Here is a 14,673-nt window from a genome sequence, read left to right on the forward strand (position 1 = left end):
TCAGCATTCATGTGCCTGTAATTCAGACAGCATTGTTGAAGAATGCGCAGCATTCACACAGGAGGGTGATCATGTTTCTGAGTTGATGCTGAAGCTTGAACTATGAAGTCAGTCATACAGCGTGTGATAATCATGTCTCTCTTTCACTCTCCCTCTTTCCTGTTTCACTGACTAAGTAGAGGGCTTTGCATGATTGCTTGGATGAGTGTTTCCCCTCAACGCTGCATTGCTATTGTCCACTTGTCCCTCCTTCATCTGCGTAATTGTATGCATGAAGTTTCGACTGTAAATCCCAGCTGTTGGCAGGTTGTCTGCTCCTGCAGTGTTGGGTATTCTGGTAAGCCATTGGCTGAGGGCTATTGGTTTTTCTTAAGCTGGCAAACATCATGAAAGATAACACAAAAGGGAGCTAGGTAGGTCAGGTTTTTTTTTACTGCTTCTCCAGTCGAATAGATTGGAAAAAAGCAGGCGGCATTTGTCTGTCCTCTCTGCCCGCTGAAACAGATAGAGTAGCTGTGTAGAATAAAGGAGATGCTTCTCTCTCTATCACACTCCATCAGCATTATTTACCAGACCTGCCAGTTGCTTTGTACAGCACCTCTCCCTGCCAAGTAGGCGACTGGCGTACGACCAGGGGCTAGTGACAACAGGCTACAGTGGAAAGCAAGGAGAGCTGTGTGGATGAGCCAAGTCTATTCATTCCCCTAGGCCGCTGAGTGAAGCACAGAACTCTATCTGCTCTCACCGTGGAGAACATAGCACTTTATGGATTTTTTTTATCATACGCTATGCTAGAAATGATTATAAACCTGGCCTATCTTCTTGAATCAGAGCAGAATTGCCACAGAGTGCAGTGTTGTAGCATTAATAGGTTTATAATAGCTGTTAAAAGGCATATTTGTTAACCCTGAGCTGAAGTTAAAAGGCTTAGAATAACCACAAGGCTTTGAGCATGTAACATGTACTATATGTGCTGTACTGGAGGTGAATCACACGTGTCAGAGAGACTGCAATAAATGCATGTTTTGTTTGTCATCCCCAGCCACACTCCCATCAGCCCTCCTCATAGAAACCTATGGAAACATCAGCACTCGGGGGCTTGGACACAGAAAAGTGATTTTTTTTCCACTGTGTGTCACAGATGGTGGGAAAGCCTTTGTAATGCTAATATAATATCACACTGTGTCGGCCTAGCTCTGCAGTTCGCTCTGTGCACCAAGCAGCCTGGCTGTGGAGTGATTTACCAGTATGGAGAGAAAAAGACCTCCCTCGGTTCACACTGAAAAGGCTGCGTGGTTGGCGGGTCCCGCCGCTCGGCCTGCTGCGACTGGGCCCGCCTTGACTTTATTGATTCCCTGGTCCGTCCAGTGCTGCGTACTGTTAATTAACTCTGTCACATTGTGTATGCTTATGAAAAAGGATATTACAAAGAGGGACGAGGCATTGAGATGGCAGCTAGGATATAGTGGGTGATTTTTCTGAATCCAAGGGAAAAGGAGCTGCCTATTTAGAACAGTTATTTTAGACAAAATGAAAAAGAAATTCTGCACACCGCTTCGTAACATAAATACACAAATGTTCCAACATAAAATATGTTTTTCTTTCTCCTGTGAAAAGCAGGTGTTGGCAGTAAAAGGTACCTGACTATCTATTATTGTGCCTCTTACTACCACCGTTATGCCACCTCCCAACAAACGAGCCAATGGCAGGCCACTTCCTTTGGTGTGAACCAATGACTTTGTGCTTCCTTCTGTGGCAGCAAGTCAGCTGCCAGAGAGGAGGAGATGGGGACATTGATGTCTTTCTCTCGCTGCGCCACGTCACATTGTTGTCTATTCGATTTCCAGCCCTCATCTCTGGTATTTGAATCACAAGGGGGAGCGTTTCATATCCTTGCTGGGAGAAGAAGGGGGATCTTGTCTATCTGAAAGAGCATGCTGGATTAAGGGGGTTATTTCCCCAGAGGGGGGGATATGAGAGTGAGTGTCACTCAGACAGCACTCACTCTCACACTGCCTCTGCCTCTGCATGTTGCCAGGGAGCCCCGGCTTTGACTTCTTCCCCTCTCCTCCCCTTCCTCTCCTTCATCATGTAATCCTTAGCTTTTTGCTTTCTCTCCCTCTCCACTTCCTCCGTCTCGTATACATCCGCTTCCTACCATCTCGTCGCGCTCCCTTCCTTCTTCCCCTGCTGGTTCAACGCTGCTCTACAGGGAATGGAGAATTGCGTTGTTCGGAGGATGGTTGTTATTCCAATCACACCTCCGATGGAGCGAGGGTCCAGTAAAGTACAGAATAATTGGCAGGTTCCAGCAGCTACAGAGAGCCATGCTATTCTAGTGTGTGTGCGTGCGTGTGTATGCATGTATGTGTGTGTGTGTAGCTGTGATGAGAGGTGGCTGCTGTAGGTGCTGCATTCAGAGGTCATTTCATTAATTACTAGCTCTTGTGTTACTTGTGTGTTCTCACATTCTGTTTGTCAGTCTGTGTAGTGATGACATGTACGTGCTGACAAACGAGCTCGCTGCTGATAAAAAAAAAAAAAGGACGAATCACCGAATCAACCAAAGGATAAATGACCGCTGATGTAATAATTAAACCCACATTTTCACTGTTTCATTAAACCAGCCAATACTGTAACATACTGAGTAATTTGGCTGCAGTTTTTGTCTGTTTTTTTTTTTTTTTTTATCTCGCTCAATATTTAGCCCACCTCTGCGTCATAACTCACTAATACTATCTGTGTCTGTGTTGTGAATGTGATTCTGTATTTCAGACAGTAGAGTAATGGTGCAAGTGGAGCAGATGTTTGGTAAAGACACACACCTAATTAGCTGAGGGTCATGCTGGGTCAGAGGGCAGAGGTCGCATGTGTTCACCCTCTGCCTTCTGAGAGTCCCTGGCTGATAGGACTCCGGAGGTGACCACTGATACACATCAATGGAGTCAAGCAGGGCAGCTAATCAAGCATGTGGGGTATAGGGCTGGGGACAAGCGTCAGGGAAAATAAACCAGTGCTATCTGCTGGCAAACACATTGACCCACAGACTTAATGGAACATGTCTCCCATAGGTGCACTGCTCTATTGATTAGCCATTGATGGCAGTCGTAGCATCACTAATATTGAGTGTGATTTTGCTGTTTTTCCACCATCTCCACCATAGGCAAGTCTGTTCTTGCAGAGTTTGAATTAAAATGGATACAATATAGCTCTGTGTCATTACATGCCCTGTTTTTTTCTTTTCTCAGCTGTGATTGGCTATCATGGAGGCCAGCACCATAGCGACCATCATCACTTCTTGCTCTGATGCCCTTTCCTTGCGATCCACCCTCACCTTTAAGGGCTTCTCATTTTGAGGGACTCTAACTTTAAGTTCGTCCACGAACCGAGAAGTGCAGCATGCACGCGCACACAGTATATGCACTATATCGAACACAAACACAAGCACAAGCACAAGCACATACAGATCAGCACACAAGCACACACTCCTGCACAGTCAGATGCATAGACAGGGCCAATTGCTGCCACACGCTCATTTATAGTTAGGAACACACACACGTGCACAGACACACAAGAAGAAAAGAAAGGCAGTGGCCCCGAAAATTGCATAAATGTCAATTATTCTGCAGCGTATGTGAGAGAGGTAGAACAAAGTGGTGGTAATAAAAAATATTGATCACTTCAACCCATAATGTGTCTGACAGGCATTGTTGTGGTAGAAACAGGCATTGACAGAGTGCCTCTGCAGGCATGTAAACCTGCAGGACATTATGTCACTGTATTAGCACTGATCACTGCGGTGTAATGGCCCCCAACCCCCCCTCAGCCTGATTTAGATTCAGCAAAGCAAACGAAGCATAGCTCTAATAAATGCACGTGTTGGAAATATGATAATTGCATCTCTGATGGTTGACCTTTTTTTTCACTATTCCAGTAAAGATTATTTGATGCGTGCACTGCAAGCGTGTGTGGCTTTGTGTGTATCAGTCAGGAGTTCATAGGGTTGGTCATGATCAGTAGTTTTGGCTCCGTGTTTCTGGGGGGTGGATGCATCTTCTGTATTTATCAGCACTTACTCATACATCAGCATCTTTTTTAACTGTTCTGAGTGGGAGCACAGTGTATGTAATGAGTGTGTATGGGAAAGTGTGCATGTGTGTGTGTGTGTGTGAATGTGTGTGTGAGCTTGTGCGCAGAGCTGCTTGTATGCAGATCCTCATTAAATACGCAATCGTTTCATAAGACTGACCCTTCATGAGCGGTGGGTGGACCAAACATAGATTTGCTCAAATGAGCAAATGAATCTGTAATGTGAAAGTTTATGGTGTGTTAGCCCATGTATGTGTGTGTACGTGTGAGTGTGTGCTGTGTGTATCAGCATGTATAAACCTACAGTGCATTTCCAATTTCTGTGATCAAATAATTTAGTTTCGTGCCTCACCCAGTCTTCCTCTGTTCTGTGTGTTCTTGTGCGGGGCTTGTTATAGCGACCTGAGGCTTTGAGATGTGCTTTTGTTAATGTCGTCACATTAACTGGGTACTGGCGCGTACTCTCATGTACCATAAGAAGATTGCTATACATGGGAGCAGGATATATCCCTATGTTAGTGAGGATGCCATTGCCTCTGTCTCATTAGCAGCAGTGCTGAGGCCGCGAGCTGCTTCTCTTGCTCCGTTGGGACAGCTGATGAGGCCTGACTATGTGACCTTTAACAACCTAATCAACTTTTAACACCTTGCCTGCTGCCTGCCTTATTGCCATTCTTCTTCGCCGGCAGGGCTCAGTCCCCATTTAGAGTCCATCACTTTTTTTTTGTGTTTCAAGCAGGAGCCTTGTTTTGACTGATCGTCTGTACATGTATGAATGAAGCAGCACTGTAAACACATGCAGCAGCAGCCTCTGGAGGCATGCAGTGATGCATTACAATCGCCTGTCTCTCCCCTCACTCTTGGCTCTCCCTCCACTTATTTCTGTCCTCTCCTTATCTCTCTCTGTCTTCTTCTCCTCGGCGGTGGAGAGCTCAGGTTGTGCAAATGATAAACAGAGAAGCAGACATAGTTATCAGTTAATATATAGCAATTTAAAAGTTATATGTCATACAGCATGTGCTTGTTTTGGCACTGGACAAGAGCACTAAATTAAATAGGTTATTATTCATTAAATATTGTACCTGCGGTATGTAAAGCTAACTTTGAGAATAAGCAATTTAATAATACATTTATCTGCCATCTTCCAAGCGCATATTTTCCATGGTAATAAATACTTAATAGCAAATATCACCATGCAATGGCGTAGTACAATATCTTCTTCAATCTGAACAGCTGCAATAATTCACTCTGAGTTGGTTGATTATGTAAATGCACTGTAATTTTAAATATTTTTTACATGTTTAAAGCAAACACTGTCTCACCTTTGAAAATTGAAATGCAAAGGAAATGTATTTGGTAAATGTTTAATAGCCAACAAACACAGACCTGAATTGGAGGATTAACCTGTAATGGTTTCCCTCTAATAGAATATAATGACGGACACAATGACACAAATACCTGTAAAATACAAAAGTAAAATATGATTCAGTTTAATGTAATAGTTACTGTATGCCATAAATACTGCCATTGTGAAGACAGAGTAGCAAACAACTTGTAATGTAATACAGTATAAAACAATTGAGCAATAAGGTTTTAATGTAACTGTATTTAGTGCAGGGTGCATAGAATAGATAAACTTTATATGTGTTGCAAAGGTAGTATTTTCTCCAGAGATAATATGTGGTATTGAATCATATTGTGACTATGATATTGTGGCTTTGACTTTGACTTGCTGGTCAAAGCTATCCATGTTGCCTAGTTGCACTTGTTTTGCAGTAAGTTAAGGCTATGTTGTAGCAAATTACAATGTCCTTAAAAAGTTTAAAAAGCTACTTCCATTTGGAACATCGTGTGTAAAATGATACCTTAAAACCCTTACCAACTATACCTATAGTACAAAGAATAGAAAGGCCATTTCAGTTTGTCTTCTTGCAAGAACCTCAAAGCAAACCACAGCTGGATTTTAGTTTCATCACATAATCTTAATGATCTTAGGGATCTTAGTGTCGTATGAACTAGAGAATTTCCTGTTTTCCATGAATGAAATTCCATATTTCCGTATAATCCACAGGGCAAACATTATTGATTCAATATCCAAAACAATTAACAAGATGTCCACAAATGAGTTGGTAAAATGGTCCTTTAAGTAGACATTAAACTGAGAAAATTTCAGGAGATGTGGGCTAAAAGCAGATGAGAGAGTTAAAATCCACTCGTCTCCGAAGCCACACTGAGCTAGGATTAAATCCTTCCTCGAAGTGTCACTCATGTACTATATCTCAGCAGTCCCGCAATCTCATTAAGAGAAAGATACTAATGGTCTGAGCAGTCTCCTGAGAAAGAGCTGGATTCTGACATATCTGCACCTTTATTCTGAGGCAGATGGAGCCTTTAGAGGTAGCACTGGCTGCATTTGTCCAGGTCTGGCTCTGCAGGTTGTGCTGTGCTGATAAAGATCCAGCTCTATAATCCTGATTCATACTGAATCTCTACCTATCAGACGCTTCCTGGGCTCTTCAGCCGCCTGTGATTGACGATGATTATCTCAAGCAGATACCATATCTTTGCCATCACCGTGGCTATGTCAGGGATTTTAGGTGTGGATGTTTGATCAAATACAGCACCAAACATCTGGCAGAGAGGGCGTCCGGTAGCAGACGCACATGTAGACAGCACCACTGAATTAAGGTAAGAATGTGGGATTTTTCTTTTTTGCTCTCTCTCTCAACATGAGACAGAATCATTGAGATTTGTCTTCAGCTGCGGCACAGATATTGCCTGACAAGCAATCCTTATGACAGAGTTGGCCAACTGAAGCTTTGTGTTGAGAGGCAGCTGAAACAAAAAAAAAAAACGGGCATGATTCAGGACACCTAAGCCTACATACTGTAGATCTATTATGGCCCTGACACACTAAGCCACCAAATTTCAGGAGCTGCTGTTTTAGGTTCTACATTTGATTCTGTAATGTGTTTGGTTTACAAAGAGGGTTATAAATGATATATTTATATCCATTGTTATTGTTTTGTGTTTGTAGAATCATATCAAATTCTGTTTTAACGTGATGTAGTCCAAAATACTGATAATGAGTCTCAGCAAATTGTAATTATAAAATAATAATTTAAAGCTGCTGCAATCAATATTTTTTTATAAACAACGAATAAAAATACATTCAATATGAAAGGGTTCTGGGATTGTGATGAACCCACAGAGAATTATGACCCAACTGCAATTCCCCTCACCTCCATGGATCTTAATAGTATTTATTAATTCATTGTTTTTATTTTACGGCTGCAACTTGTTTTGGTTCAGTCTCACCGCCCCATCACCGCTGTTTCTAGATTCTGCAGGCAGCTTTACTCAGCAAGAAAAAAAAAACTATAAAAACCTACACTGTATGCTACCTAGTCACCATCAAACAGTAGACAGACTGGTGAATAGCTGGTGGAGCATTTATCAGCTAAAGGATCAGATTATTTCCCTCAGGAGTTGGTGGAGAACAACACAGAGCAAAAAAAGAGTGAACACTGCACTTATATTCATCAGATGGACACAAACCCAAACACAAAGAAATAAATGCTAAACTTGCCCTTTATCTGCTTGAGGCAACTGTTTGCTAATATGTTCAGCATTTTAACTCCTATAGGTGATATATAATATGTTGTGTTTATAGATTGTTGTACTGCCCCCAATTGGCCGAAATCAATTAAGACGTGTTTAAGTTCGTGTTATACGTTCTGTCTGATGTATTTCTCACAGATACCTTATTGATATAGGAAAAGGAAAATTATTTCAGCTGTATCAGCCAGCCCCAAGTACAAACAACTCACTTGGTTTTCCCGCTCATGCAGGCACATAACATACGTACAAGCTGATGGTCAACAGGCGGTCGGCTACGGTCTTTGCGATGTGTTCGATTGAAGAATTTAATAGAGGGAATAATCCGGCATGAGCTGATGCAAAGTGTTTGATCTGTCAGCCATTGGCAGCGCTGCCTCTTTGAGGTTGGCTTGGTGAGTCAGGACCCTCGGAAGAGGAGAGCTCTGACATATCGGTTGTAAGGAGAACTGTTGACCTTCGACAGAACAATGCTCATGTTTGTGAGAGAGAAACAGAAAGAGTGGGAGGGAGAGAACCAGAGAGTTACTGCTTCTTCTGCAACAGAGAAGGAACAGAGACGTTAACAGGAGGGGGCTATGCAAGAGCTCTGTAGTCCACCTATGAATTAACAAGAGAACATCAACAGTTAGCTGATGACAAGGATGGAGAAACAAATGAAGTGCCATGATGGCTCAGCTGGTAGCACTGCTGCCTGACCTCAAGACAGCAGAGGCCTGTTTGTGTGGAGTTTGCGTGTCCTCCCTCAGAAAGAGAGATCTGCAGCTCGTCTCTGAGTGCTGGAGAATGGTTACTCTCTTCAAAACAGTAGGACAGGTTAAATTCATAGACCTGGGCATTTGAAAAAATTGTACTTGACATTGAAGAGTCTCTACTTGTATTAAAAAGGAGCCTAGACTCTCACTACCATTCACAGTGTAGTGTTCTGTCAATGTTTTCTTCCCAGTTATAAAAAATTCAGGCCTGTAAGATGAAAGACGAAGAAGTTCATACCTGTGACTATGTGTCTGCGAATACAATGTGTACGTGTCATTTAAAAAAATGTATTCTATGTATTATTGTGTACCTGTGCCTGTATTGGATTTGTGTTTCTCTGTACTCCCAACACGTACTGCTGCGAGCTCACAAGCTCAAGAGTATTACCGTGAGTTGCGTGTGAGGCAGGTTACTCAGCCTGTCTGCAGCCAGCCGGTGAACCTGTTCTGAAACTGTATACCTGTGCTGAAAAGAGGAGTCGCCATTTCAGCGCTGTCTGTTTGGATCAGTGTTCCCTGTGGCGCTATGCCCTCTTTGAGAGCTCCTCTGTTGGGGATCTATTCCTTGGCCCCTGACTCTCTCACTTTGTTGACACAATGAGCCCTTTGTACCGACATATACTACTGCTGTGGGACCTTGCTTCGTATTTTCGGCAATTATACACGATCCCACACCAGCCATCCCTCTTGTTACTGCTTCATTGGAGAGAAATGCAATCGTATCGAAGAGAAATGCATTGAAACGAGGACAGAGGAAGAGGCTTGCAGGAATTTGATTGTGGTGCTGATAAGTTCCATATAGCACGAGTAAACATGTTCTTATCTTGTTATCCAGCTTGCACATTAACACATGGTGTGTGGAGGAGTTGGAGGAGGGTTTAAAAGTATAAATCAAATCCTAATCATTCCGTTTGGCTTTTCCCACTCTCTGCTCTTTGTCTCTATTTCTGTTTCGCATCGTGCAAAGAACCGCGGCGCACACGCAAGAACAATAGAGAGGTCAGAAGCACTAGCCATTTTCCTGCACCTGCTGAATGCTCCAGAAATGAATGCACAGTGATTACGTGCCCTAATGTGTGGTGTTTAAAGAGCGGTTTCCTGCTGCAGAGTTAAATGGTGGTGCCCTCTGTGAAGTATTAATGATGTGGATGGATGAATCAGGTCGGCACAAACCTGTTGACGGCAGCCGCGGTGCTCTCTTAAAGCTGCACCCAGACATCAGGCTTAACCGCTTGGCAAATTGGACATGCTTGTTGGCTGTAGCTCCAATTTATGTGCACTCTCTATTGCAGTTAGTCCATCTTCATTATTGAAATGGCCTCTCGTCAGGTCTTGACAGAGTGGTGGAGATGGTAAAGGGAGGGAGAGAGGGGGAGCATACAGGAGAATCATGAATAATGTGGAAAATAAACACATTTGAGGCAGTGAAGCTGGCTGGCAGGAGGGGTGTTGGGAGTGTTGTCTCTCCGTCTCTCTCTATTTCTCTCTTCATGTGATTGTATGTGCAGCTTCTGCCAGTGGATGCTGATGCTGTGGATCCTCGGCCTTGGGGCTTTGTGTAACACACATGCAATTGGGCATAAACACACACGCACATACACACATACACACACACACACACACACACACACACACACACACACACACACATACATGCAGAGACCTTGCTACACATCCACAAGCAGCTCTAGGCGCTGAGCTCTGGCAGGACCTCTGTAGCCTGACCAGCATCCCAGCTGTGTGTTGTGTCACTGCCACTCAGACACACACTGCACGGTGGCTACAGCCTATTTTTAATAGGGTGCTACTGTGACTTCCTTTTTTCAGAGTCCTACAGATTATTGCATTGATAAGGCCGTGCTTAGCTCTTCTGGGCCAGCCAGTTCAGGAGGGGATGTCCAGTTCCAATTCATGCTTTGTCGAAGATGTATTTATTGCCAAATGTAGAATTTCAGTTTCTCTGTGCACTGAATTGGTACAAGATGACCTCAAAACCATCTCTAAGCTAAGCTTCAGCTTTAGGAGTAAAAGCGCTTCTCAATGAAGAGAAGAACAGGTTCTAGCTGGGTCTACCTACAGGGTCCCTGTACCTGCTGCACACATGAGCAGATGTGATGGCTCATGAGGTAATTACCCACTGAGCCGGTGTGTCTGCTAGTATAAGCTGAAGCAGGGGTTCCCTTCAGGTAACTCTGCCGCTCAGGTCAGTGAACAGCTAATGACATTTAGAAGCAATAGGATGAAAGAGATGGCAGTTGTTTGTAGTCAGCCACACACTACCTTTGTCTTATTGTCTGCCGTCTGTCTTAATCTCCCAGCCACCCTTTTCACACCACAAGGAGATCATGTTATTAGATCCCCTCCCCTGGCTCATTTGTCTTCCTGCAGCACCACTCCTCCAGAGAGGGACTGCAGCAGCTGAAAAAAAAAAGAAAACAATACAAACAGGCAGGAGGCCACAGCATCAAATGCTCATCATTTAGTGGCCCATGGTCTCTCGTGCCGTCATTATTCCTTCAGGAGTCACTCTAGATTAATATGCCTTTTCTTCTCTCTGCCACCCCACCCGATTCCAAGAGGCTGATAAACTTCACCCTCTCTATCTCCCTTTACCTTGAACGTATTGTTTTGTATGACATCGTGCCTAGTACACTACATCCTGCTACGTATACACACAACCATCCCCACCCCCACTTTCACAATCGCTTGCTACAGTAAAAAGTATTGTTAGTGTTCACAGTTGCTGTCACCGCCTCACTCACATCTCTTTAGTCTCTCCTCTTTGAGGCGGGTTGGTTCTCTTGCTGCCGAAGCACACAGAAGGGAGGGAGTCAGCTAATTACAATAAACAAATATGCTCAGAGCCGCCTATGTAAGGTTCGCATAGGTTAACAACTCTGCTAAAAATGTTAAGTGAAGCTTAAAATAGGATAGTATGGCATACAGTTGCCATAGTGATCTCAGCTGTGATTCTTTGTGTACTTTCTTGGTTGGCAAAGTTTAAATTAATTTTAGACACGAGTCTGTGATACAGAGAAGAAATGACTGATTGTTTGGTGCCCCAAGGGCTTCTTTGATGTCTCTATCATGTTTGGAGCTTTTTCTACAATTACTGCAACTTTGCGTTTGCCTGTTTCTTGTGTCAGTCGTTTTTTGTGTTGAAATCTAATGTTGTGCTGTTAATGTTATTCTGCATTAGAGACATGGCAGTCACCCTTTATTGATTACCTTCGTACTCACGTCTCTTTGTATTTCTCTCCCCGTCTTCTCTGTTTCTCTCTGGCTTTCTCTTTCAACAGGTGGGACAGTCAAAATGATGCGTAGGAGGTGCAGCGTTGGGCCGTATTGATGGATGTGTTAACAGACAGCAGTCTCACATTGATTGTGAAGACTTCAGAACCAGAGAATGCAAATGTACTGGAGAATACAGGTGAAAACTATTCACGTTTTTTACAGCTTGTAAACATAATATTCATTCATTACTCATAACTTCTTGTTAAACTGAGCAATGAAGATGAAAATGGTAATTTTGCCTTTTAATTCTTGGAAAATTTGCTTCTAACATTTACAGATACTTGGTTGTTGACCTAAGAGAAGAAATTTTAATTTTCTCGAGAATAATCAAGCATTCGTTAGAATAAATGAAAGCTTAATGACAACAGTTTCTCTCACAGCAGCTTGAAAACTTTGAAAAGACAATTAGTATTACCGCATACCATGGAACTCGCTTTCTTGAATTAGCTTTTCACCCTCAGTTTTAAGCTGTTTGACAAGATATGGGGAACGTGAAACACATCCTGTCTTTTTTAAATGAAAAGTGGAAAAGAAACATTGAATGAAGCTTTTTAAGCTATTGTTAATCCTCTCTGCCGATGCCTCCACAACTCAGAAATATGACATCCACCTTTCGGCATAAAAAGGTGCAAATGTGAAAAAGGGAGCAGCCATTAATTCTTTCACACTCATTCACATTCATTAGCATAGGCAAATTAAGGTTTTGGTGTGAAATACTGTTTATTCAGACTTATTTATTTGTTCAGTTTTTGTTTTTAGGTTGCACCCCCTGCCCCTCTGTGTATTCTCATAAACTAAATAATAATGTTTACATGGTGTAAGCTCTTGATAAAAACTTAATTCAAATTAATCCATGTACATTTGCAGTACGGTCCGTTCCCTTTACTGGACTAAAAGCCACACTGTTGTTGTGCATTTTCCTGAACTCATTTGACCACTACCTACTGCCCCCTATAGTTTACCTCTATCAAGCACCACTGATCCTTCAATGAGGTTTATCTTTAGTGTTTCAGCTCTGGTCTGGCTCACTAGGGACTGACCTGTTCCCACTGTGAGAATCACACAGATTATCCCCGGCACTAGTCTGTTCCTTGAGATGCACTGAGAGGAAAAGAGAGAGAAAGAGAGAGAGAGAGAGAGGATGGAGAATGAGAGTAGGAAAAAGAGAAGTAGAGGAAAGGGTGAAAGCAGCTCCATTGAGCAGGAATAGGGCAGCTCTCTGAGGAAGATGGCCATGAATCATGCTGCAGTTACTCACCACTTGTTATGAACATCCTGTACTGGCTGGATTGATTTCCCCCCACCATTCACAAAATGTCATATAGTGAAGATGGAGCAAAAGGTAGCAAGAGGCTTCTGTGGCTGGCCTACCAGCTGGATGAGGGAACGCCCCGGGTGGCTGAGCTGCAGAACGGCTAGCTCGGCATTTTACCACTGTCAAAGCATCCATATCACAGGGATAAGGAGCAGGGGAGCTGGAAGGGAAGGAGATAGTGAGCAGAAAAGGGAGGAAGACTGGATGGAAAGAGGGGTGGGGTGGGAATATGGAATGATTTCAAAAAGTCATTAAAAGGAGAAAGCTGTTTTCATCTGCACTATACTTCATAATGTGATATCTGAGCTCTTTTATTCCGTCGGTCAGGTGGAAATGATGTATGATTTTAATTATGTTAATATCAGGGACAGATGGTCCCTTCATATGGACAGTTACTTATATTTTCTTTTTTTTGTCCTATTTATAAAGTGTATATGAAGTGATGAGAGGAAAAGATGGAAATATCTGTGTATGTGCATGTGTGGCTGTGAGTGCATGTGTGGCATCTGACACACTAATAGATGAGGCCTCAGACGCCAACTTGCCTCTCTCCTCATGTCCATGACCATGTCCCTCTGCATGGGCTCATCTCCCCGGAGAGCCGCCTGGCACAGGGCGAATCGAGCTTACCTCAGGTGGATGAAGCCCTGAATTGCCATGGCTAGAAAGCGGGAGAGGAGAATCTGAGAGCTCCGAGCGCTAACTGGTCTGGGCTGGTCTGGTCTGGTCTAGTTTGGCGGTGGTTGGGCTGTCTAGCATGGCTGGGCTTGGCAGGGCCGGGGATCAGAAGATCACCGCCACCTGCCAGCAGCCGGGGTTCTTCCATATGTTCAGTGGTGAATGTCCATGCCAGCTTGCATGAGCTGTGTCACATCCAGCCTCACTTTCTATTCAAGGAGCACTTCTCCTAATAACACAGTGATAAAACTACAACTGTGTTAGAATGATCTCAGAGTGCACAAAAGCTTGTTTTTTTTTATTAGCTCTTTCTGTAAGCTAGATATTGAATTCTGGCAGCAGTGAGCATTTTGGATGTTTATCTTGTTTACATTTGCCAGCATAGATGCAGTGCTAACATTATGCTGTACCGTATCAGTGAATATGAGGCTGCCGATCCCCCTTTGACCTCTAATGTCAAACTCAATTTGTCAGCTACAGTCATCGTCGTAAGAACCCGTGTGTGTGTGTGAGAGTGTGTGTGTGTTTGTGTACCTGTCTGACTGACTGATCTGTGGCACATTCTGAACAGCTGAAGAGCTAATGGTCCAGCTGGAGACAGATGGCCTCTCGATAACACTATACCCCCAAGCCAATACTCACACTCTATCACACACACACATGTATCCACGCATGCACACACACCCTTTCTCTCTATTTCTCTCTCTCTCATACACGCACACACACACACACACACACACACCAGAAAATCACATGCACGCACACATTGGATAGGATAGATTGTTAATCCATTATAAACCCTGAGGAAACACATTTTTCAATATGAGTTTAATGTTTCACAGCAATTTTGAACAATCTTTTGGCAATATTAGGTGGCAGCTTAGGTTTCATGCGAGCATGGGGGGAGAAAGGAAGTTAATTTCT

The 14,673-nt window shown here is 43.3% G+C and overlaps 1 protein-coding gene across 2 annotated transcripts in view; it reads left to right on the top strand.

Annotated features, from left to right (window-relative positions):
* The window catches only part of nexmifb (neurite extension and migration factor b), a 50,752-nt gene that overhangs the window by 26,617 nt on the left and 9,462 nt on the right, over positions 1-14,673 (top strand). For both annotated transcript variants that reach the window (XR_008828386.1, XM_056382243.1), the window contains exon 2: positions 11,762-11,892. Coding sequence is in view for 1 of the 2 variants with exons in the window: in XM_056382243.1 (XP_056238218.1) it covers positions 11,811-11,892 (82 nt within the window). In the remaining variant the exon portion in view is untranslated. The remainder of the gene's footprint in view (positions 1-11,761; positions 11,893-14,673) is intronic.

The sequence above is a fragment of the Seriola aureovittata genome, chromosome 8 (assembly GCF_021018895.1).
Source record: "Seriola aureovittata isolate HTS-2021-v1 ecotype China chromosome 8, ASM2101889v1, whole genome shotgun sequence".
NCBI classification, from domain to species: domain Eukaryota; kingdom Metazoa; phylum Chordata; class Actinopteri; order Carangiformes; family Carangidae; genus Seriola; species Seriola aureovittata.